The 25,359-nt window shown below is 46.4% G+C and overlaps 2 protein-coding genes across 3 annotated transcripts; one reads left to right on the top strand and one right to left on the bottom strand.

Moving 5' to 3' along the window:
- Positions 1–790: 790 nt before the first annotated feature.
- EIF3F (eukaryotic translation initiation factor 3 subunit F) lies at positions 791–10,184 on the bottom strand. 2 transcript variants are annotated; one of them, XM_026486181.4, is made up of 8 exons: positions 9,773–10,184; positions 7,027–7,097; positions 6,693–6,772; positions 6,131–6,268; positions 3,987–4,078; positions 3,411–3,547; positions 3,162–3,275; positions 791–2,575 (listed from the first exon to the last, which is right to left on the bottom strand). In XM_026486181.4, the coding sequence occupies exons 1-8, from the start codon at positions 10,158–10,160 to the stop codon at positions 2,498–2,500; spliced, it is 1,098 nt and encodes a 365-aa protein (XP_026341966.1). In that variant the 5' UTR covers positions 10,161–10,184; the 3' UTR covers positions 791–2,497. The 2 variants fall into 2 exon arrangements, with proteins under 2 accessions (XP_026341966.1, XP_048073134.1); XM_048217177.2 differs by having other exon boundaries at positions 791–3,275.
- An 8,708-nt stretch (positions 10,185–18,892) lies between these two features.
- On the top strand, positions 18,893–21,981 carry NLRP10 (NLR family pyrin domain containing 10). Its single transcript, XM_026486150.4, is given in 4 exon segments — positions 18,893–19,175; positions 20,335–20,505; positions 20,508–20,623; positions 20,626–21,981. Coding segments are annotated over 4 exon segments (1,926 nt in total).
- Positions 21,982–25,359: the final 3,378 nt, after the last annotated feature.

Raw genomic sequence — 25,359 nt, 5'->3', positions numbered from 1 at the left:
GTCTGCGGAATGTTTGGACACGATTTTGGGGATACAGAAGATGGGTTACCTTTCAGATGACCAACAGCAACACCCTGAAAGGCACTCCTCTCTTTCAGAAACTTCGTAGAGGTCTCCCTAAGCTATTCTGGTGCTGACAAGCCTGCGTCAACCATTCTCTTGCTAGCTGTCCTTTGCACCATGTCTCTTCACTGTGTCCAGGCCACAGCCTACCTCTGCTTCGCTCAGCTTATTCTCACTCCCAGGAACACCTCCTTACCATCTTCCAAGTTCCATCCCCAGGGTCTACGTTTACCTCCTCAGTGAAAATCTTCTGGGCCTCTGTAGGTTTATCATCTCAATTCTAGAAGAAATGCTTTTGGCTGCCCTCGGCTTGAAGACAGTACACTTCTTAAGAGATGATATTTCTTTTGTCCCCTGTTCTATGCTTCTCAGAAGGGTCAAAGGTACCAGGCTCTGAGCAGCCTCAAGGGAAAGAGGAAGGGTTAGATTTGCACTGTGACTTTAATATGCACTGTCTCCTGAGACTAGTCTTCTTTATTCAACATTTTGTCCGCTAACAGTTGCAGGACAACTTTCTGTGTCCATGTTTTAGTTGTGTCTCCTGCAAACAAAGTATGGCTGGGGTTTGTTTTGCTGTAAAATTCAATCCTTTTCCCCCCCATTAGTTTAATCCTTTTTATATTTATTGTAGTTACTATATCTGGACTTACTTTTGCCAAATTTATTAATGTGTTTTACCCACTTTTTTCATGCTTTCTCATTTCTCAATTTTAAAAAATTTCTTTCCTTTTTCTTATTCCATTATTTCCTATCACTTTCATTTGGAGGTTATATGTATTTTCAGCGATCAACCTTGCAATTTTAGCACGCGTCTTTAAAAAAACTAAAGTTGGTATTAAACCACCCACCCAAAAAATAGAACACAAACATTTGAACTCTGATCAACCCTTTTCTCATTGTGATGCTGTTTTTAACCTCACAGTTTGGCATCTTTTATCATCTCATGTATTTATGTTTGCCTACATGTAAAAAAGTATCCTTACTATACATATCTTCCTAAGGTTACATATTAGAATCAGAACTGGGATCCAGGATGGGGTTCACAGGTTTCTTATTACCTTTGAACTGCACTCAGCTTTAGACCTAACAGCTACCACTTCCTACAACATGCTTACTCTTACCAGGCACTCTTGTCTGCACATTAACCTGATATTCATTACTTCATCAAATTCACACAATACTCTAATGGGCTATGTATTATTATGATCTGCATCTTATGACCCCCAGATTTGTCTTTCCTAAGATTATAGGTCTCAGAAACAGAATCAGGATCTAGGCTTTTTTGATACCCACTTGCCTTCATTCACCTTCTCACTCCAATATGTAACCAACCCTCAGTTCCTGAATAATGTCCCATTTTTTTCTCAACCTAAGACATCTCACTGTGCTAAGGCAGAACTAGGATATCAGATGAAAAGGCTGTCTGAGGTTACCTCTATCCTACAAAATCCCTGGGAAACGTCATCTAGTCTTTGCTTAGATTCTGCCACTGGCAGATCTCCACATAACCCAAGGGTGGTCTCAAGTTACATATACTACTCAAGAAATTTGGAGTTTTGGGGAAATCTCTTTAATCTATAGATCCTAAATTTTGCCTCCCCAAACCACAGTGCAAATAGCTCTTGAAATAACTATTCAAGTAGTTTACGACTCTGACCACACTCTCTACTCTTTCAGTTCAGATTGAGTATCCAATTCTCTTGAATTATTTTCCCTCCATGGAGTCTCATTTTTACTTACTGTGGAAACCACATGACTTATCAAGAAATGGCTCTGAGTACTGTCAGTGGACACCTTTCCAGACTGAAAGCCAAAAGAAAAATGTGGTCAAGTGCAGTTAATTCTCAGAAGACTGTCTTTCCACCAGCATGTACTCATGGGTCCCAGGACTGAGATTTGTACCCACTCCTTCTTTGCTCTCCACTCACTCACTAGCACATGCTCCAGGTACCCCTAACTACACCGGCAACACTCTATACTGCCGTTCGTTTAAGGTGCTATGGAAGAGAACTGATAAAAATCTATTTTTTGGAGGTCTAGTTTGCTCTAATCATTGGCAAAAGAGTGGGAATAAAGTATCTCTATAAAACCAGTGTGCAAAGAAGACTATCTAGTCTGGAGTCAGGTGAAGATAAAGTGGCTTGAGCTTGGGCTATGGGTGCAACCACTGATGGAGAGTCATAAGCATATATCTACTTCTACCCAGAGTATTCACTTCCTGGTTTCTGTGTGAGCCCTGCAACAGTTCTTCCCCCCCACGCAGCAGTAAACTCATGTAAGATGAATTCATTTACAAAAGGTGGGCTATATTTATTTAGAGTCACAGGCAGTTGACTGACTCAGTGTGACTCAAACCACAAGAAAACCATTCTACTTCACTGCATTCTGAGTCCTAGGGTGGCCCAGACTGGCAGGAGTGCTGCGTGGGGCCCATTCACAGGTTTACAAGTTTCTCATTGAGGGCAATCTGTGACTGCGTGAGATTGGCCAGGTAGGTCACCATCAGCAGGTCCTGGAAGAGGAAGAAGCCGCAGTGAGTGAGGGTTGGGCAGATAGCAGAAGGTCTGTCATTCGCCAGCCTCATGGTGAGCACTGGGTATGAGGACAGTCCTGGGTAAAGGGCAGCTCGGGAAGAGGCTGGGCAGGAGTCGAAGGTGGAAGATAAGAAGGAAATGTTTGAGAACACTTTTTCGTCTCTACTGATACACCAATAAACTTGGGGTGCTTTAGCCAAGATCCATGGGTACAATATAGAGGGGGGAGCGTCTGTGAACTCAAATGGGGAAATAAGAAATGCATCTTCATTAACCTCTGGATTTAGCATTTTTTTCAACCATGAATCCAGTTAACAAGACACAGTAGTATCAGCAGTACCGGAGATAACGGAATCAAGGAAGAGAAGGCGGGGGCACCTCCAAGCACATATACTATCTCTTCCTTTCTCCCAACCTGGACTGCAAGGGGCCAAAGGCAAAGCCCCTCCTCCTCCCTCCTCCTCTGTTCCCCTCCGGGTCATCTCCCCCGACTCCCTTCGCATTTGTGCATGAGCTGAGGTGGGGGAAGACACAAACTCCCAGAAGCCCAGGGACGGCACTCACATTGATGTTGCTGTTGAGCATGGTCTCAAAGTCATCGGGAACTATCTTGGGTACTTGGTTAACCAGACTCATCAAGAAGCGGCCCACAGTATTGTCAGCTGACACCTTTCCAGACTGAGCACCAAACAAAGATTCAAGGAGGCACAGTTAATTCTCACCACCGAGGACTGCCATTTCGCCAGCACACCTCTCAGTGATCTCTGAGTGGAGATCTATGCCCTCCACCTTTCTTTCCTTCCCCCTCCTCACCAGCACATCCTCTGCATACTGCAACACTGTGCTTAGAGCATCCTGGATGCGAGCTGATGCCCCTCCTACTTGCTGCAAGTCGCTTGAGAGTCCAATCACCCGGTTGGGGCTAAAACAAGTCTTCATGATCAGGTCAACTGTGGGAGTGGGATGGGGAATAGAAGAGGCACAGAGATTTCAGTCATCCCATCAGGAAAGAGATGATCTCTAACCATTCTGCTAACCTTCCCACCTCCCTCTGGACACAGCCAACTTCTCTAAACTCCCCTGCCTGCCCTTCTTAGCTTTTCTTCCTCCTGCTAGAGCTCAACTTCTGTACCCAGTATGCTAATCACTGGTTCTGCTCTTATATGAATGGCCACATAGCCTCTGGTGCTGATAATTTATTTCCCACCCCTAATAATTCCACAAATAATTACTGGAAGCCCATTTATAAAGGCGAATGACCTTTATAAACAAACCTCAGATCAATGGTTCCTCTTCAACCCACCCAAGGCCCTCCACTCGTTAGAGAGCGGCAAACCCCTCCCCTGAAAAATGCTAGACCTCAAAAGAGGGTATGGGAAGGTTACTCACCTCCAATGCGTTCAGTGTCATAATATGCATATTTCACTGTCAGAGGTGTGAACATCACCCCCATGGTCCTCCCAGGGACACCCATTAAAGTGCTGGGGAGAGAGAAGTCAAGGTAAACAAATGGACCTGGGAGAGAGCTTCCTAGTCTAGGCTGGAAAGCAGTTATACCAAGGGTACAGGTTCCATGGTTCTGAGATAAGAAGGCTGGAACCATCTATATCTGAGATCTTGTGGGAGCAAGTCACTTTTTTTTTTTTAATAATAATTTTTTATTATGTTATGTTAGTCACCATACAGTACATCCCAAGTTTTTGATGTAAAGTTCCATGATTCATTACTTGCATATAACACCCACTGCATCATGCAATATGTGCCCTCCTTACTACCCATCACTGATACCCCACCCCCTCCCCTCTAAAGCCCTCAGTTTGATTCCCAGAGTCCATAGTCTCATGGTTCATTCCCCCTTCTTCCCTTTCTTCTCCTACCGATCTTCCTACTTCTTATGTTCCATAAATGAGTGAAACCATATGATAATTGTCTTTCTCTGCTTGACTTATTTCACTTAGCATTATCTCCTCCAGTCCCGTCCATGTTGCTGCAAATGTGAAACTATTCTTTTTGATGGCTGAGTAATATTCCATTGTATATACGGACCACGTCTTCTTAATCCAGTCATCTGTTGAAGGGCATCTCGGCTCCTTCCACAATTTGGCTATTGTGGACAATGCTGCTATGAACACTGGGGGGCATATGGCCACTTTTTTTCCTCTAGCTCATTCCACACATAAGCCCTGGCCTGCGAGAGGGCACCCACGTTCAGACGTGACCTGGCCCTTCAGAGCACTGCTTCACTCACTGTGCAATCTCAGTAATGAAACAAGACACTGGATTTCCCTGTGGAGCTGGCTGCTCAGATATTCATGCCCATGGAAAGAAGAAACAGGACAGGTCTTCCATGAGACTGAGCCAGCCCTTTATCAGCACTGAAACAAGCCAACTGACTCCAGCCCACCAAGACTAAATTGGGTGCTGTAAGTAATCTCACTAAAGGTGAGTGCCTTTACTATGTCAACAATATTCCTTTCAAACGGTCTGAAATATCTGGAAAGGCTAAGAAATCAGGCAATGACTAAAGCTTAGTGGTACACCAACTAGCCCATAAGCACCTGGCATCCCCCACCATTGTTTTTCTGCATCATGGTTAACTGGTTACATCAGGACACACACAAGCAGCATAAAGTCAAACTCAGTAAGATAGGCACTAACAAAGGCCTTCGCTCTAACCAGAAAGACAACCCTTGCACCCCTCTGGCAGCCCCTTCTTCAGCATGCCTCTGTACCTCTCCCAACCTCCCCGCCAACGGGCATGTCAGCTGCCTGCAAGCGCAGTGTGTCAAAACTATAATGTTATTGTCATTAAAAGTGTACTCTACCCTGGGGTAACAGATGTATTCAAAAAAGGACAGTCACCCTTTAATCCGTACTACCCCACGTACTGTGTTCAGTTCTCAGGATAACGGCAAACAAAAGGGTGACCTCAGAAAAACAGAACGTGGTGAAGGATCGTGATGAAAATACCACGTAAGAATCAGCTACAGGAGCCGTGAAGAGTTAGTATATAGAAAAGATGACATGGAAAACGTTACAGTTTGTACAAATATCTAAAGGGCTGTCATCTGAAACTCGTTAAGAGCAATGAGTAGAGGGGCGCCTGGGTGGCACAGCGGTTAAGCGTCTGCCTTTGGCTCAGGGCGTGATCCCGGCGTTATGGGATCGAGCCCCACATCAGGCTCTTCCGCTATGAGCCTGCTTCTTCCTCTCCCACTCCCCCTGCTTGTGTTCCCTCTCTCGCTGGCTGTCTCCATCTCTGTCAAATAAATAAATAAAATCTTAAAAAAAAAAAAAAAGAGCAATAAGTAGAAGTCTGGGGTACAACTGGTATCAGTGAGTTTCAGGGACAGATTTTGTTTCAGAGTAAAACCCTTCTAACGATAACTGCTAAGAGTGAGGAATGAGCTTCCTTAGGAGGCAATGAGCTATATACTGAAGGATTAAACCTGCTTTGGGGGGAGGTGGGTGTCATCCAGACATGGTATGACCTACACAGCCTTTTATGCCCTTGTGTCCCAAAACACTGGTACCTGACATAGGCCTTGATGCTCATGCGGCCGTTCTGGAGGCTCGTGTCCACGGTGAGGTGAATGGGGTTGGGGGCTTCCCGGCTGTAGTACTCATGGATCAGCACAGAGTGCTCTGTAATGTCATGGCCTGTAGCGTACCTGGAAAACGGAACAGTGTGGATTCATGTCTACATGTGACATTAAGATCAAACACGATGGTGACATGGGTATCTCTCGGTATCTGACACTCCCATGGTAGTGTTACCCCCCAGTGACACCCCAAATGTAAAAAGAATAAATAACCTGAAAACTGTATCAAATCAAATCAAAGTCTGACTCTCAGAGCTCTTACAACATTATTAAGTCACCAGCAGGGCAAAAATACTTGCTCAGTAAAAGCTACATTTCGAAGTAAATATTCTTGGCCTCATGAGACCAGAATTGCCAGTAAACACACTAAATTCGTGGATCCTTGAGGTAATACACTCCCAGTATTCTGTCTCCAAAAGACAGTATAACGTCTCATCTGGTGGCAAAAAGCTGGGCAATTACCGAAACTTTCCATCCCCCCACTCCGACTTACCAGCCAAGGATGAGCTCATTTGGAGAGACTTTCTTGTGTAATTCATACATGTTCTTAGCAAATTCCATGTCAACAGCCACCTAAGAAGGCAGGCAGAAAAGGAAGCTAAGAAGCCAGAAGTCCATAGAAAAAAACAGAAGGAAAGGACAAGGAGCCACCCCCAGGAGACAAAAGAGGCCCCACAAGTATGTACACATAAGAAAAAAGCTCTTTGAACTGTAGAACTTCTAGTTATGAGCTCAACATGTTGTGCAGGGGGGAGGGGGAGCCTTAAGGAGAGCCTAGCGAACGAACAGCTACAGACCACACAGTGGCAGCTCAAGCACCCACTCACCTCATCTTCTGACTCGTTGTGCGGCACTGAAAAGCAGTTAGTAACCTCCACTGAATGCTTGTCAACGGTTCCTGTGAGAGAGAATTGTCCACGTGTTATAAAACCCTAGAGCTGTCAACAGCCTCCAACCACTTTCCAAATGCGTTCAGAAGCTTCCTCAATGTCAATGAACAAAAAATTGAACTTATAAGCTCCAAGTTCAGCCATGTGCATCAATGGAACCAGGATTCTCCAGAAAACTGAAGCTCTGAAGTGAACTGTTTTCTTTAACCACCAACAAACAGGGTCTGTTCTTCCTTCACAAGCTCTTCTGCTATCTGCTCTTTCCTGCTACCGGTTCTGTGCCAGATCTTCACTCTGTGACCTTCACTTGCCAGCCACTAGGTTTTCTCTTATAATTCAATCCGCAAAACTACCTGGAAAATTCTGACAATGTTTATGTAGGCCACCCATACAGAGGCCTAGCTTCGGAATACAATTTTAGGGAGCTTCACCTGTACCTCCCTTCAGCCATCCAGTCCCATGGTCATAACCTTAATCCCATCATCATCCAGAAAACTTTTACCTGTGAACCTTAAACATCAGTATTAATCTTTTACTACAAGCTTCTATTCTAGTTCTGATACCTTTATTCCCACTACATTTGTTTCTTGACCTAAGACTGCTAGTCCCTTGAGTTCTCCATGTTTCTCTAACCTACTAGCACCACCCACACAAGGCTTCAAGCACGTCCCCCTCTACCACAGCCCGCAATGCTGCCACACCGGTGTCTGTTTAATTCCATTTCACTATGGTTTCTGCTCCCGTAGCTGAAACTATGCCTCCAAACCCAGTGGATAAATATGCCTTATCTTATTTGATCTCTCACTGGCATTCAATAAAGCTGACCATTTCAAACTTCTGAAGTTTTCATTCTTCTATAGTTCCATGCCACTATAATACCTTTCAATTCGAGCATTTATCACATTGTATTCTAATTATTTGCATATAAGTAGATCTTCATCTTAAATTTAATGTTAGAGAAGAAGTTGTTTTATCAAACTTTGAATTCTAAATACCTAACAGTTTTATGGTACTTAAAAGGTACCAGTGACTTCATTTAACCAAATTAAGTATGTTCCGTGAATTAATATCTGAGAAAATTTATAAGCTCCTAGTGAGCAGTCTGTTTCAATCTTCAGTAAGTACTGCCTCTATAAGACCTAGCACTGTACCATGATCCCAGTCTGGAAGAAGGATCTAAAGATCTAGATAATAGTTGGTCTAACTAGGGTTACTACAGTATCTGGGGCACTTAGTGCTCTCCCTGGGTGGAGAATTGTTTCTTTAGTTAAATAGCTCCAGTGAGTTTGAAACATTTGGCAGTGGAGCGAAAAGAGTAAATCAGCATTTGTCAAGTGCCAAGTTAGTGTTGCAAAAATCATTTATAACAGAAGCTGAAAACAGGACACAGTTACAGAATACTATTATATTTTGGGAGGTTAAGAATGGAGGTGAGGGTGGTAGTGTGAGATAAAGGACTGATATTTAACACTTTTCCTGGAATCCTGGAAAATGAGTGGAACTTAAATGAGGGAAACCAGGGAAGGCACTTGTGATAAAGAGAATACAAAGGTTTGAGGAAAACCCTGACAATGTCTGGAAGATAATGGAACAACTGAAGTTCCTGTAAAATGCTGAACCTTCAAAAACAGAGAGCAGAAGACTGTGTGTTTGTGTGTGTGTGTGTGTGCACGCACGCGCGCACACGTGCGGGTTTTGGAGGGGAGTGTATAGCCCTGTTGTGGAGCAGGACGGCAACCAATAGCGGTTCTGTACCTACTGTGCGTCAGTAGTTAGATGCTTTGGGTAATAATTCAGTTCTTGCAAAGACTAAGTAGCCCCCCAAAGAACTAGACTTTAGGTAATTTGTCCCAACGCACATGATTAATATTTGGAGAAACCTCCCTACAAATCTTGTCCTCTTTGCAACACACCCATTGTCTTCTATGGTGGAAGGACTATTACATATTTAAGAAAAACGATGAATGAGGCTAGAGTGGATCCACAAAGGTATCTAAAATTGGTGACAAAGATGGAGTGAAAATGACTTTGATGCGATCAGCAGTCCCCAGAGAAAGGGGCATATTATCAATAATCCCTCTTTACTGCCTCTCAGTTTTACAAATTAACATATCAGGGAGACTACAAAAGACCAGGATTAAATGTCTAGGAAAGCAGAATATTATGGAAACCCTGAAGGAGTTTCTGCCCAACTTTGTTTTCATTTACTTGTTGAAGGGGGTGTCTTTTTACAGATGTCCCCACTCCTTTGCCAACTGGTTAAAAACGTCTTTGTAAACACCTGAAAAATAAAGACATTTAGTCCGTAGAATGGGGGGGGGGGGCGAGGTCACGGGGTTTAGGGAGCCAAACGTTTTCGACTTCTAGTCAGCATCTGAATTCATTTTTGGTAGTCTGTGGCTAATCACACTTGACCTGAAATAATACTGGGAAGATTAAAAACAAAACGTAAATCATTCGGCATACGGTATTTACTCAATAACTCACGACTCCTTACGTATTTTATGTCGACCAAAGTGACAGCAATCTGGCAGGAAAGTTCAAGTTCCTTAAGGAGATAAATCGCGGCTGGAAGGTGGAATAAAGGAATAGGTAAGAGATCAATGAGGCTGGGACGAGAAGTGAGCAAGATAAAAGGGAGATGGGAGGTAGAAGAGAACGTCAATTCGGTCTGACCACTCACCCAGCAGGGTCCCGATAACACGCGCAGCGCCCTCGTTGCGTCGCTCGTAGCTGTCCACGATGGAGGCCAAAATGACCGGGTGCAGCCGGACCACACGGCCGCCGGGGAAGGGGCCTGGGAGAGCAGGACCCGGCAGCGACTGCGCCGGAGTTTGCGCTGGGGCTGGCGTTGAGGCCGGGGTCTGGCCTGGAGCCGCAGTCGTGGCCGCTGCAGTCGCCGGGTCTGAGGCTGGAGCCGGCGTTGGAGCTGGGACCGGCGCTGGAGCCGGAGCCGGCGCTGAGGCTGGGGTTGGGGCCGGAGCTGGGACCGAGGCTGGGGCCGCGGCCGGGGCGGGGGCTGGAGCTGGAGTGGCGGCAGGAGCACTCGCCGGGGCTGCCGGAGTGGCCATCTTGTCCAGAGAGAGGGAGCTAGGAGCGGAAGGGGGTGAGTTGAAGAATATTGGGATCCGATAGGCTGAATATGCACCACGTGAACTAGATCTTTGCGCCTATTGGTTACGGGGGATGCCTCTCAGGGCACTACAAGTTCCTGCTCTGAGTTTGTGCTCTTTGATTTTGGTCCGATGAACACTCAGTGAGAACCGAGTTAGATAGTTCCGAACAAACTTGGGACCGCGCGGAGAGAAGAGGACCAATTCCGTCTGCGCAGCTGCCGCCAGATGGACCCAGAGAGCAGAGAATGGGTCGCAGTTTCTCCATTCAGACTTCAAAGCGATGGTGAATGTTGAAGTGCCTTTTAAAGGCACTTCTTGACAGCGTCATAAGATGTCAGTGCGGTGGCTTATTCATTCACCAGTTTGAATATGTGCCAGACGCTGTTTTAGGCGCTTGGACTATATATCAATGAACAAAACGAGGATCGTTGTCCTCGAAAAATTCACGAACTAGTGGAGAGAGACAAATGGATACATTATATAAAATGTTAGAAGGTGATGAGTGCTGTGAAAAAGGAGAAATTAGCGGGGAATGAGGGGGAATCAGGAGTTAGGGTAGGTAACAACGAGAATGTGAGATCTGAGTGGATTTAAGGAGGAGAGGGAGCTGGCTGTATTGGGGGGAGCAGCCTCCAGGTAGAGGGATCAGCCAGTGCAAAGGCTTTGAGGCAGGAGCAGGCTTGGAGTGTGTGACAAGGCTATTTGGTGGCTGGAGTGTTAAGATCATGGCAGGAAAGAGCAGGAGATGGACCTTTGAAGAGGGCTTGTGGAGCAGATCATTAAGGACATCCTAAGCCATGGTAAGGACTTCGACTTTTAGTCTGAGGGAGGTGGGGAGCCATTGCAGGGTTTGGAGCAGGGGAAAGTCATGATCTGTCTGAGTTTTAAAAGGATCACTCTGCTTTGAGAAGAATAGAATGGGCCGGGGTGGGGTGGTTGCTGAGGAGAGGAGATGAGAGAGAAAGAGCAGGGAGACTTGTTAAGGAGATGAGCAGGTAACCAAGGGAGAGAGGTGATGGTGGAGGGGACCAGGCCAGCAGTAGCAGTGGAAGTGGTGAGAAGTGGGTAGAACAGGGATACCTTTAGAGACAACAGGATTTTCTGAGAAATTGTATGTGAGGTGTGAAATGGAGGAATCAAAGATGAGCCCAATTGTGTGTGTGTGTGTGTGTGTGTGTGTGTGTGTGTGCTGAATTAGAATGAAGAAGTTGTCATCAATTGAGACAGTGAAAGCTGCAAGTGGAACAATTTTTTGGGAAAAGATCCTAAGTTCAATTTTGGAGATGTCACTCTTGAGATGTCTATTAGACATCCAAGCAGAATTGTAGAGTGGTCAGGTGGAGATGCTAGTCTGTACTTTGGGAAAGGTTTCAATGAGTGACCCTCTCTAAGACTCTTAGCATGTGCCTGATATACAGCAGTTATTCTATGCAGTAGCTAGTTCACTGCTGTGTATTGGAAGGAGCTCTGACTCTAACATACTACGTAACTTTGGGCAATCTGTAATTTTTTCTGAGTCTCAGTTTTCTTCTTGGTACAGTGGGAATGATAATATCTGCCTGTCAGGAAACTAACCAACTCCCTTAATTAGGTCAAGTCCTGGCATCTAGTTGGCAAGGTGGGTGGGTGAGGTTGGACTTCTTAGCCCTGATAAGAATTCACGTGTGAGGACAGTTAGTTTGAACTGATGGCAGAGAGTGCTGGGTACTCTCTCAAGAGAGTTGGTGGGAAGGAGAGGAGACATTTAAGGCAGTAGCAGGGGGAACAGTAGGGCTGAGAAGGGGACAATTAAGGCTGGAAACATTTTAAGTATATTTGAAACTAGGGATAAGGATTTAGAGGAAAGAGAAAGATTGAAATGAGAAGGAGAGCCTTCTAATGAAACAGGAGGTGGGGAGAAGGACCTGAATGGAGAAGGCAGATGAAAGTGATGGTCCTGCACGAGATGAGGGACGTGCTACAGAGGCTGCCCTAGGCTGTGGCCACCCGTACGAGGGCCTAGTGGGAGTCTGCCTTAGCAAGGGCGGATCCCTTGAGATCATTCCATGGGAAGAAGGCCAGAGGAGAGAATCACCTCTGATGAAGACGCGTTGCTGCCCCAAACTGACCATGCACACCCTTGGGACCTCCTGCCCATGTATTTGAGTTGGGTGTGGACACTTTGCCTTTACATCAATGGCCTGAAGACCTTTCCCTCTGGGAGGAAAAGAGAAAGAGATGGATGAAGAATCAGAGACACTTCGAATTGGGGAATGAAGGGAAGTTGCAGGATCTCCTGTCAAGTGAGGTTTTCCTCAGGGAAATGGAGTCAAGGTGATCTGTTAAGAATGGCAGTGCAAGGGTGGGGTTCAGCCCTTGCGTGGTGGAAGAGAGACCAAGAGTGAGCCATCGAAGGCATTGGTCGATTATGGGGGGGCCCGGATGAGCCTGGAGACCTCAAGGATCTGGTTAGCGTTTGTATTTTTCCCCAGCCATATAGCTAAGAGGCAGGTGGGGAGAGATCATTGGCGTGGTCTTCCTGGGGATGCTGACCAGCCAGGACAAGGAAATACATACATCCAGGACGCTGGCTTTCCAATCACTGACAGGGATCCAGGCAGGCTGAATGCTATAAGCAGACACTCTGAGGCCTAGGTTCATCAGGAAAGGGCAGAAGGCATGGGGAGAGAGAAGATGAGCTATCCCCTTGAATATGGGAAAAGCGTTGTGCACATGGTACATTGGTCAGGATTCTCCAGAGGGACCATATATATATTAAATATACATATATTTAAATAAGGAATTGGCTCACGTGATTATGGAAGCTGAGAAGTCCCAAGATCTTTAGTCAGCAACCTGGACAGCCAAGAGAGCCAATATGTAGTTCTAGTCCAAAAGCAGGCAGACTCAAGACCCAAGAAGAGACTATGTTTCAGTTTGAGTCTGAAGGCCCGAAAAGACCAGTGTCCTGCTCAAGCAGCCAGGCAGGTGAAGTTCCCTCTGCGCCAGGTGGGGACAAGCTCTTTGTTCTATGTAGGCCCTCAAGTGATTGGATGAGGCCCACCCACATTAGGGATGGCGATCTGCTTTATTCAGTCTATCAATTTAAATGTTCAACTTATCCAAAAGCACCTTCACAGACACACCTAGAATAACGTTTGACCAAATATCTGGAGATCCTGTTCCCTAGTCAAATTAACACAGAAAAGTCACCATCACACCTGGGATCCTGGCTCTCCTGAGCAGTATGCTTGAAAAGATGAAGGTCATAACTACAGGCTCATGTTAAAATTAGGGCCTGTCTTGATAAACCCATCCCATCTCTTCAATGACCAGCTGGAGTGAAGGGAGCTCTGACTACAGCCCCAACTGTGGGAGGGCCACGAGGGGGAGCCCTAGGCTCTCTCAGCGCTGCAAGTGGGACTTGAGGCTTTCTTGGTGGGGCAGGGAGGTGCGGGAACCCTACCTGGGTAGCCAACCACTTGCCCTTATGCAGATGAGGTCCCGGCACAGGCAGGCTTGTAGGCTGCCTCCCACAGTTTGTCTCTGCTCACTGCCCCAGGTTTCGGGAAGTTCTGCTCCAGTAGTGCGGGGACACTCCTCTGCTACGCTGGGATTTGCACAGAGGGCCTCTGTCTGAAAGCCCTTCCGGGCTGGGGTGGCGAGGAACAGCTGCCACACAGCTGAAAGGCAGCAGCGTCACAGACCTGAAGCCTCAGACCTGCGTGGTGAATGTCACCTGCACTGGACTGGATGTGCCCATCCCCCGATCCTGCAGCCCGGTGTGCTGCTCGGAGAGTGGGATGGGACTTTTCAGGTGCCCACGGACCACATTCATTAGTGGAGGTTCTTCTGACACTTGATGTCTCCCAGATGGAAGGAACTTAGTGCTCTTTTTTCTATCATTTTCTATCATCTTTCTATCTTTTTTCTATCTTTGGTTCATGACACTTTGGCTCATTCATGAACTTCCTTTTTTGTTTCAATCGTTCACTCATTATTTAAAAAAAATTTTTAAAAAGATTTTATATATTTATTTGAGGGAGAGAGAGTGAGAGAGAGTGAGCACGAGCTGGGGAGGGGCAGAGGCAGAGGGAGAAGCAGACTCCCCGCTGAGCGGGGAGTCCGATGCCATGCTCCATCCCAGGACCCTGAGATCAAGACCTGAACCAAAGGCAGAAGCTTAACTGACTGAGCCACCCAGGCGCCCCTCACTCATTATTTTTTAAGTAACATAATGAACAGGACTTATTATCCAAACCAAGAAGTAGAACACTCATTCATTTTTTAACCAATGAACAGAACCTACAACCCAAACCAAGGATTAGAACATTATCAACGGTAGTATTATGAATTAATAATATATATTAGAATATATATTAGAATATGAATTTATTATAAAAGAATTAGATACAATAGAATTATTATGCAAATTAGAATATTATAACAGATAATATTATTATTATGAGTATTAGAATATCATTCAGTGGTATGCTAGTAAGTGTTTAACAGCCAGCTCCCTGAAAAAAAAAAATGGCCCTAGTTTTGGCATTGGCCAATTTCTATAGTACAAATACTCCTACCATGACTGACTTCGAGTTACTAGCAGTGTAATAACTGGCTCTCAAAATCCCTGAAAATGTAACACTGGCCTTTATTTTTTTTAATATTTTTTTATTAAGTTGGTCACCATACAGTACATCCCTAGTTTTTGATGTAAAGTTCGATGATTCATTACTTGCGTATAACACCCAGTGCACCATGCAATACGTGCCCTCCTTACTACCCATCACCAGCCTATCCCATTCCCCGCCCCCCTCTCCTCTGAAGCCCTCCGTTTGTTTCTCAGAGTCCACAGTCTTAGGAGATGCTCTTACTCATCCTTCATAAAGAGTACAGGGACCACCAGACAGGAGTACCCTCATCCAACCCCAAAACCCACAGACCTGCCTTGCTCTGCCGACGACCCTGTCACTTCCTCAGGCATGGATGGAGATGTTCCCTCCATCCTCCTGTCAATGGCCAATCTTCTGCCTTTGCTTTGAGTCCTACCTCAATCCACAGCCCCATTCTCTTCCCCTTGTACTTCCCTCTCGTCTGCATTTCTAACCCAATCCCTCTGTTGATTTTTTTTTTAAAGATTTTATTTATTTATTTGACAGAGATAGAGACAGCCAGCGAGAGAGGGATCACAAGCAGGGGGAGTGGGAGAGGAAGAAGCAGGCTCATAGCAGAGGAGCCTGATGTGGGGCTCGATCCCATAACGCCGGGATCACGCCCTGAGCCGAAGGCAGACGCCTAACCCCTGTGCCACCCAGGCGCCCCTGTCGGATGATTTTTATCAGCTTTCAAATCCTTCCCACCCTCTCCCATGTTAAAACAAACAAGACCTTCTCTTGGCCCCACATTCCCCACATCTTCTCAGGACCTCTCAGTTCCTTTTGTTGCCAAGCTTCCTGAAAGATATGTCTATACACATTATTTTTTCTTTCTTTCCTCCTCTCCTCTCCTTTCTTTCCCCCTTCCTCTCTTTTTCTTGCTTCCTCTCTTTTTCTTTCTTTCTTCCTTCCTTTCTTCCTTCCTTCCTTCTTCTTTCTTTCTTTTTCTTTCTTCTTTCATATTGAGGTTTAGTTGATGTACAACGTCGTATTAATTTCAGGTGTACAACATTATGATTCAATATGTTTATATTGTGAAATGATCACAACAGTAAATCTAGTTAACATCCGTTATCATAAATAGTTCCAGAAACTTCTTTGTGATGAGAAATTTCAAGATTTACTCTTAGCAACTTTCAAATATGCAATACACTATTACTATCTCTACTTCTTTATCCCCTATTCTTACTGCGATAATTTTTATTTTTTTGGAATATATGCTCATAGTTTAAAAGGTCAATTAACATTAAAAAGCTTATGCTCCAAATCTAGTACTTTCCTGGTCCATCTCCCCAACCCCCCCCCACTACTACGTCCAGTCTCTCTTCTCTGAAGCAGCTGGTTATATATTTAAATTGTTCCTTCTTGCATCTCTGCACTTCTAAATAATACATGTCTACTGCTACCTTTTGACTCATCAATTTTATGCATTATCTGTTGACTTCCTTGCCAGAACACTCCAGAACATTCCACCACTGTCCTTTCAATATGGTTATATTATACATTTTAGTTAGATCAATATTCAGTTGTTCTGTTATTATTTCTATGCAAACATTATTTACACCTGAGTATTGTAGTTTACTCTTAGTAAACTTCTTTCTTATTTTTTTTCTTAGAACTAGTATTTTTAAATTTTATCCATCTGTCTAGTTTTCTTGGTACTTAATGTTAGTTTCTCCATACCTTCTAGTAGCCTCTCAGTAGGGTCTTCCAGAGGGCCTGGCAGCATCGGTTAGCCTGTCAGTTCTTTTCTTCCCTTGGAGATGGTCTGAGCATCCCATTCTTCTCAGTCAGGGCTTCTGTCCTGTCCCAGTGCTCTAGGCCCTCTGACCTTGAGGGATTTGTTTTCCTCCTTGTTTGGATTCCTGTTTCACGGAGCTCCTGTCCTTCTCCCTTTTCACTTTGGTCAAGCACATCCTCCAGTGGTTTCAACAACTTAAAGAAATGGTGGCCCAGCCGAGGATGCGGTGGTGACAGCGCCTCAATTCCTTTGTCTCTCAAGTCAAACTGCCTCAACCTAGCCCGGCTCAAGTTGTAGGAGAGCCTTGGGGCTTCAGAGAGGAGATGAAGGGGCTGCTGGGCTCTTTCTTGTTCTTGGTGACAAAACAAGTCATCCCTTTGGCCCCTCCTATGTGGAGGAGTGAGACCCAGTTCTCCTCTGGTGAGCAGTACTCACCACTGAGTCAGATGGAAAGTATGGGTGTTTGTGCTGCTCCGAGGAGGCCCAAGCACGCTTCATCTGTTCCGGCCCCATGTGTGCCAGGGCCTGGCAGGTATCAAAGGGGAGGTCTCAGGGTCATCCCATCCGTCCTTTTTTGTTTTGTTTTTATTTTTATTTTTAAGAGGGAGAGATATGGGGGGAGGACAGGGAGAGATATGGGGGGAGGACAGGGAGAGAGAATCTTAAGCAGACTCCACGCCCAGTGTGGAGTCCAGCACGGGGCTCAATCTCACCACCTGTGATCATGACCTGAGCTGAAATCAAGAGTCAGACACTTAACCGACTGAGCCACCCAGGAGCCCCCGCCCATCCTCTTAATACGAGCACCACCAAGCAGACGTAAACCAGTGGGTTTGGGCTAAGTGGATCCAGGCTTGGCTTGCGGTCTGACTAAAATATCTGTTTCCGCTCAGTCCCCAGGACCTGGCTTGTTGGGCTCTTGGATCAGGTAGGTACCTTGCCTCCAGCTCTTTGAGTCCAAATGGCCTGAAGCCTAGACCCCACAACCCCTTGGCAGCCTCTGGTGCCACCTTTTGTTCCTCTCTCCTGAATTAGCTCCGCCAACAGCAGAGATTTTCAGGGGAGTCTGAAGCTTTGTTGTAAATCGCTCCTATGTCAACAGGCTTGCTTTTGCAAACTACCCCATGACTTGCACCCAAAGTCCCTTGTATTCTAATATACTCCTGAATTTTTTTTCTCTGTTTTTGGTGTGCAGTTAAGATGCTGATATTTGAATCTCAGCAACTTTCCCTGTTCCCAAATGCCTTTTTCTGGCTCTCAGACGTTTTGCTACAGAGATGGATTCCGCATTGACTATAGATCAGAGGGCTAGTTTTGGCCTCTGAAAGTTTCGGCCAATGGTTGCTTCTCTTCTTCTGAAGACTGCCACCCCACCAATGTGTTAGTTCTATATTTTAAACACAACTCAAGATCCTCTTCTCACTTCCCTGCTGCTTCATGTCTACGTACGCCTCCAGTGTGGGTAGCAGTCAGTCTAACGACCAGCTTTCTGCTTCTGTCTTGGATGGCTTTGTCTTTTCACCTCTTTCTGTCCCTATTTACCCTGATCAGAGGCTGTTATTTAAATCCTCCCTCTTTGTCCACTGGGCCAGCTCTGGAAAGTTCTGGAAAACCACTCTTCCCTGTCAAATTTCTCATCTCAAGCGATCCCCGTGACAGTTTCTGTGATGATCAAAAGAGATAATAATTAGTGAGCCCTCAAAGCGGCTGTTTCTCTTATTATTTGAACTCGTCTCCTTATCTGAATTAGAAGTCTTCCAGCTTTGAAATCCTGCGTGAAGCCGAGGGGCTGATGAGTGTAGAGTTTCTACCTTCTAGCCATTCCTCAGCAGTCCCAGCAAATATGCTCCAAGTCTGTGTAGGTTCACAAAGTCAGGGAGGCACTCACTAGTGAAACTTAAGAGAGATATATATTTTTCACCCAAACTGCCTTATGCAGGCATTTAGGGCCTGATACACAGTGCGCGTGAGAGGGAAGAGGCGGGAGGAGAGAGATGGAGAGATACGAGAAACTACACACCCACGTGCCTTCCTTCCTGTTTGCTGGCCCGGACACGCGTCAGCTCACAAAGAGGCACCGTGGGGAATGAGGAGGAACATTCCCTGCTGCCCCACCTGCTCACCTTTCTTGGAACTTGGCACGCACCTCTCTCATCTCCCTTGGCCTGCGCTCAGCAGCTTGCTAAGCACCCAGAAAGCTGAGTGGCTGAGGTGTCTGCAGGCTGCTCTTCCCTCAGCACCCGCCTATCTTCCCCTCTCTCCTGCTTCTCCCAGTCACTGGTCTGAACTCAGCCCTTCACGCCAACACCATGGCCCAGACCCACAACCCCCGGGATGCACTGCTCTGGGCCTTGAGCGATCTTGAGGAGAAAAGCTTCAAGCTATTCAAGTTCCACTTACGGGACAGGAGCCTGCTTGAAGGGCGGCCGCGGCTGGTGCGTAGGGAGCTGGAGGGCCTGGGCGCGGTGGACCTGGCTTCTCGGCTGATTTCCCTGTACGGAGCACGGGAGGCTGTGAAGGTGGTGCTCGGGGTCTTGAGGGTCATGAACCTGCTGGAATCTGTGGACCAGCTCAGCCACGTTTGTCTGAATGGTGAGTACAGCAGGAGACAAGGGCAGCTCAGGGTGCCATCAGGACTCCCCCGCCCCCATGACACTTCCAGAGACAACCACAGCCTGTAGTGTGTGCTGCCTCTCACTCTTGCCTTCTGTCTCTGCCAAGGAGCACCAGTGCCCAGGGTCCTGGTGGTCTCCAGCTGAAGGCTCTGACAGCTGTTGGGGTAGGGCCTGAGTGGAGGGTGGGGTTTTATAGGAAGATGGCAGTTACCTTGTGGCCGTAATGCCCCACCTCCTACCTCCAGTTGTAGTGCCAGAGAAGAGGAGAGTAGAAGAGGGGGGCTTAGAGATTGAGGGTGGTGCTGGTGAAGGGGTTTCTACTACCAGCAGAAATGGCACTGGGGTGTGGGGGTCAAATCTTTCCTTAGCTGCTGTCCCAGCAGGCAGCTCAGGCTGCCTCCCACAGTGACAGTCTGCTCCTGCGTCCTGCTCTCTCAAGGACCTGGTGGATCGATGCCGTCCTAGAGAACAGGGTGGGCATGGAAACCAGAAGTTCTGTCCCTTCTCGTGGGGTGCCAGGGGAGGTGCCTGTGCTCCGTCCATAGGCCCCTGTCACACCTGAGAGCTCTTCTGACATACACTCATGGCTTTGGCTCGGGAGCTGGTTTGTCTAGAGCTCCGGCTTGATCATGACCAAGAACAGGCTCCTATTACTTACTTCACCATCCTCCAGCTTCCCTTTCCTTTCTCCACTCTGTCCTCACCATTTCAGACGGGGCCGTTTCATAGAAACACTCGGACAGTCACACACATGGAGACTTTTGCACACTTGCATATTCTTACAAACACCCACGTGCTGATGCACGCCGACATGCCTTTGTCACACAAAAATACACGAACTTGCATAAGCGCCCTCCCACGAGCCTGTGTGGATACAGACACCCACTCATAGCCCACCGATATGCACACACACTTGCACACTCATACCGATGTGCACAGGTACACCGTGCGTGTCTGTGTGCGGGTAAACACACATGTCCAGGGGCCCCTCCCCTTGAAGCTCGAAGTATGACCTTCAGGTAGACACGAGTTAGAGAGCATACAAGATGAAACTACACAGCAGAGTCCAGAGTTTGAAGGGCCGTCTTTGTCTTTATTCCCGTCTGACCCGCTAACACCCCATGTGTCTGGCTCAGATTACAGAGAAATATACCGAGAGCGTGTGCGCTGCCTGGAGGAGAGGCAAGAGGGAGGGATCTGTGGCAGCTACAATCAACTGCTCCTGGAGGCCAAGTCTAGCCCAGGGAGCCCAGAATCGTCCGCCTGCCCCGTCCTGGAGCAGGAGTTGGACTCTGTCTCAGTGGAGACTCTGATCCAGGAGAAAAGCCCTACCAAACCCCGCCCACGGTGCTGCTACAGGGGTCCGCCGGCACCGGAAAGACAACGCTGGCCAGAAAAATAGTGCTGGACTGGGCCGCTGGCACCCTGGCACCCTGTACCCAGGCCGGTTTGACTATGTCTTTTATGTCAGCTGCAGAGAAGTGGTCCTGTTGCAGGAGGGCAACCCGGACCAGCTCCTCTTCTGGTGTTGTGGGGACAACCGAGCGCCCGTCGAAGAGATGCTGAGGGAGGAGAAGCGGCTGCTGTTCATCCTGGATGGCTTTGACGAGCTGCAGAGGCCCTTTGCAAAGGGCTGGAAGAGGCTGAGTCCGAGCCCCATGGAGACCGTGCTGCACCGTCTAATTAGGAGAAAGCTGTTTCCCATGTGTTCACTCCTTATCACCACCCGGCCGGTGGCTTTGCAGAATCTGAAGCCCTTGTTGCAGCAATCGCTCCATATTCACGTGCTAGGCTTCTCGGAGGAGGAGAGGAGGAGGTATTTCAGCTCTTATTTCACAGATGAGGAGCAAGCCAGAAATGCCTTTGACATTGTACAAGGAAATGACGTTCTCTACAAATCATGTCAAATTCCAGGCATTTGCTGGGTGATCTGCTCCTGGCTCAAGGAGCAGATGGAGAGGGGCAGAGAGATCTCAGAGACTCCCAGTAACGGCACGGACATCTTCATGGCCTATGTCTCCACCTTCCTGCCGCCCAGCGACAATGCAGGCTGCTCCAAGCTTACTGGGCACAGGGTCCTGAGCGGTCTGTGCTCCTTGGCAGCTGAGGGGATCCAGCACTGGAGGTTCATGTTTGAAGAAGCTGACCTCAGGAAGCACAATTTAGATGGGACCAACCTCAATGCTTTCCCGAGCAGCACGCGTTACCAAGAGGAACATATCCTCAAGACGTTCTATACCTTCTGTCACATTAGCTTCCAGGAGTTTCTTCATGCCATGTCCTATCTGGTGAAAGAGGACTAGAGCCAGTTGGGGAAAGAGTCCCGGAAAGAACTGAAAAAGCTTCTGGATGATGAGAAAGAGGCAGAGAATGAGGAGATGACCCTCAGTCTGCAGTTTTTATTGGACATGTTGAAAAAAGAGACCTCCTCAAGCTTTGAGCTAAAGTTCTCCCTCAAAGTTTCTCCCTTGGTAAAGCAGGAGTGCGTGTATTTTAAAGAACAAATGAAATCTAGAAAGCATAAAGGGGCCTGGGATTTGGAATTCCCCCTGAATCCATCTAAAATAAGGAATCTGGTAAAGGGTGTTCAGATAAGTGATGTATCGTTCAAGATTGGACAGTCAGATAAAAAGACGTCCCACGACAGGAACTCATTTTCTGTCAAAACCAGCTTGAGTAATGGATGGAAAGAGAAGCAGAAATGTCCTGCTGTGGACAAAGGTAATATAGCAGAGACACAAAAGGAGGGTCCTAATGGAAAAGGCAGAGAGACTGAGAAATGAGAGACGCGGAGGGTAGGAGCAGTAGGATGGGAAGCAGATAAATGGGACAGTAGAGCTGAAGGGTCAGGAGGGGGTTGAGGGGAGGGACAACGGGGGGGGGGAAGACAGACTGTAAAAAGGAATGGAGAGATGAGAGACTGAATTAATAGGTACTGGAAGGAGTGGAAGGTCAGGGGAGCAAACAGAAAAGAAAATTAGATAATACGGGATCAGAAAATTTGGAACATAGGACATGGGGAAAGGCCATGTGGACTGAGTCCCTACGAACAACCACATTTACCATCAATGGCTCAAATTTAGTTATTTAGCATCCCCTCCTCCTCGAGAAGCTGTTTATAACCTCTTCTACTGTGGAATTTAATGTTAATGGCAGTGACCAAACATGTGACTGGGCTCTCTTCTATGAAATAAGCTTTTAAATAAAATAAACTGTGGCTTGTGCTCATTCTACAAGATTGGATCATGAGAAGCATCTCAATATCAACATTTACAGGAAATATTGTACAGTGTCATAATGGATATCCCTTTGACTCTGTATTTGTGATCGATCGATTGCTGCTTAAGTAAACAGTAGCTTCCCATCTTTCTAGAAACTTCTAGAATTTCTGTGTGGGAAATGAACCATATCTTGTCACAGACCTCTGGTCTTAGAAACTCTACTGTGACTTGACCTAGCTCTGTACTAATACCATGTCACTTGTTGTCCCCAGTGATGCCATTACCTCCCTTTTCTTTTTGGAAAGAAGTCAGTTCCCAGAGATAACTCATAATCTCTTTTTCTGCTTTGGCTCCCTCTGTATAGAAAACAAGAAGAATTCAAAGGAATTCTAGATGGAGGTGGGGTCAGTTCCTGACTCTCATTTCACAGATGAGGAAGTTGAAGTTCAGTTAGGAGCCCCATCAATTTCTGGGGGTTCCTCAGAGAGCTCTCTTAGTTCCTGCACCTCAACCAACAGGGTAGAGGTCTTTGAGGACCTGGTGCAGGCACCGAAAACCTAGCCCTGCCCCAGCTGTTGCTGCCGGTACCAGCACAGCCAAGAATGCTGGTGCTGCCTTGGACCCTCAGTGCCCCATAGAAAGGTTACAGACACTCCTCATTTTGCTTTTCATATTTTTACTCCTGTCATGACTCCTCACAAGTTGATTCCACGTGTACCAACTCCAGCAATCTGCTGGACATGGCCAGATGTCCGAATCCAAGGGAATTTACCTTTGGGTAGTCGACTTGGGATATCATAAGACTATTATTAACTCTTTTCACACAGGAAGTTTGGTGGTTCCACATTTGATAATTATGTGCACAGCATATTGAACACATAGATGGTGTTTGTATCCAGAATATGTGTAACAAACAGCATGTGTGTGCACGTACTCATTTAAAGAGTAATTTGTACTGCATTACTACAGCGTAGTAATGTACAGGCTGGCATCCCATGAGCGAGGTTGTGTTGCCACCCAAGAGCATAGATGTTCACAGCAGACTAGCTCCTGAATGTCATAGAGAATTTGGGAACAATGGAACAGACGCCCAGCCACACTGCTGGATTTTCAAGGGGCCAAAGAGGTCTGTTTAAAAAAAAAAAAAGCATGGATCTAACATTCAATTGAGGTTTAGACATGTTATTTTGCTCAGGGTTCACATTCAGTTCAATCTAGCTGAAGCAAAAATTAAATGACCCACTGTATTAGTTTTTAAAGATAACAGATTCCTAGTTTTAGCTATGTCCGGCTCTTTTGAACAATGGCATCAAGGCTTTCACTCTCTCTCCCCTCTGTTGCTCTTTTTATAGTTGCCCTTTCTTACTTCAGAGAGTGACTCTTAGGTGTCAGAGAAGATGGCCATAAGGGTGTCGACTTCAACTACCCCTACAGTCAACAACCCAAAAGGAACAGAACCGTCTTTACCAACAGGTCTAGCAGAGAAGTTGGGAGTGGCTTCTGACCTGACCCTGGGTATAGGCCAAGCCTTGAACGACCACTGTGGTCTGAAAAATGAACTTCTCTGATTAGACAGGCCTAAGTCTGATGGCCTAGGTCACACCCCTAGGGCTAAGTAAGAAAGGATCAGTACCTCTCGAAACACATGGAATGGAAGAGTGGCTGCCCAGAGGAAAGGATCCTGAGCAGACAGAATAATATGTCACACAGACATTACACAAATACAAGTGTGTCTGACAGTCTCGGGCTCCCTGAGGGGGCTGGGTAAGAGGAAGAGGCCATGAGAGCCCTGTGTGTAGAAGTCTGAAAGAAGGGGTACAGCTGGGCTCCAGGGCTCGGTGATCGAAGGGAGCAGTGATTCCAGGTGCAGAGAAATGCTGGATTTACCTGACTTAGCTTCCCTCTGGGGAGTGGGAGTTACAAACGTGGTCAAAGGGAGGAGCTCTGTCCCTAGGGAACAGCCATGGGGACCCCCTCTGGAAGAGTGGGGTTTGAGAATGGCAGGTGGAAGAAGGTTGCAAGACAAAATACAAGATGACCAGTTCCATTTGAATTTCAGATAAATTCTATATATATTCTATATATATACAGATACATATATATATAGAATATATATATTCTATATATATACTATAAATATTTTTTACATGGGGTACATTTATACCAAAAGATTACTTGTTTATCTGAAATTCAAATGGAACTGAGCATTCTATATTTTTATTTGCTCAATCTGGCAACCCTAAGTAGAGGAGGGTGGTGGGGGAGCAGGCATCATCCGTGAGCCACACGGAGCAACGTATCAGCTGCTATAGCTCCAATTAGTCCCGACATTTTTCCTGTCTCTCCTCCCCTTCTTTGGACTCTTAAAATGAAAGTGGCCTTTTGTAGAACCCACAAACTGGTGGGGCTCCTAAGCAGGTTAAAAATGTGAGTATTCTTGGGAATATGTGGAGAGCATTTGCCAGGAAAAGACTGAATTTATGTTAGTGGTAATTTTGAGATTGGATTAGTGTGCAAATCCATTTTTGTCATGGTTGTCACTGACTACTTGTTTCTCAGACAAGTTAAAATTTCCTCTTCCCTTTTTGGAACATTGGCAGAAATGTTAACTCCCTTCTCACCCAAACAAAACAAAACAACCAACCTCAACCACCCCCCAAACAACCCCCCCCAAAACAAAACAAAACATGCTTCTCAGGAAGATGACAATATCTATGTTCCACAACATCCATATTGCACTCTTAGCAATGCTCTGTCAGACTCAGCCTGAGTGAAGAGATGGTCAAGAAAGTCCCTCCATCATGAGAGACTATGGACTCTGAGAAACAAACTGAGGGCCTCAGAGGGGAGGGGGGTGGGGGAATGGGATAGGCTGGTGATGGGTAGTAAGGAGGGCATGTATTGCATGGTGCATTGGGTGTTATACACAAGTAATGAATC

Source organism: Ursus arctos, unplaced genomic scaffold (genome assembly GCF_023065955.2).
Source record: "Ursus arctos isolate Adak ecotype North America unplaced genomic scaffold, UrsArc2.0 scaffold_22, whole genome shotgun sequence".
NCBI lineage: Eukaryota > Metazoa > Chordata > Mammalia > Carnivora > Ursidae > Ursus > Ursus arctos.
Note: the sequence above shows the minus strand (reverse complement) of the source record. Positions and strands in the feature narration are given on the sequence as shown.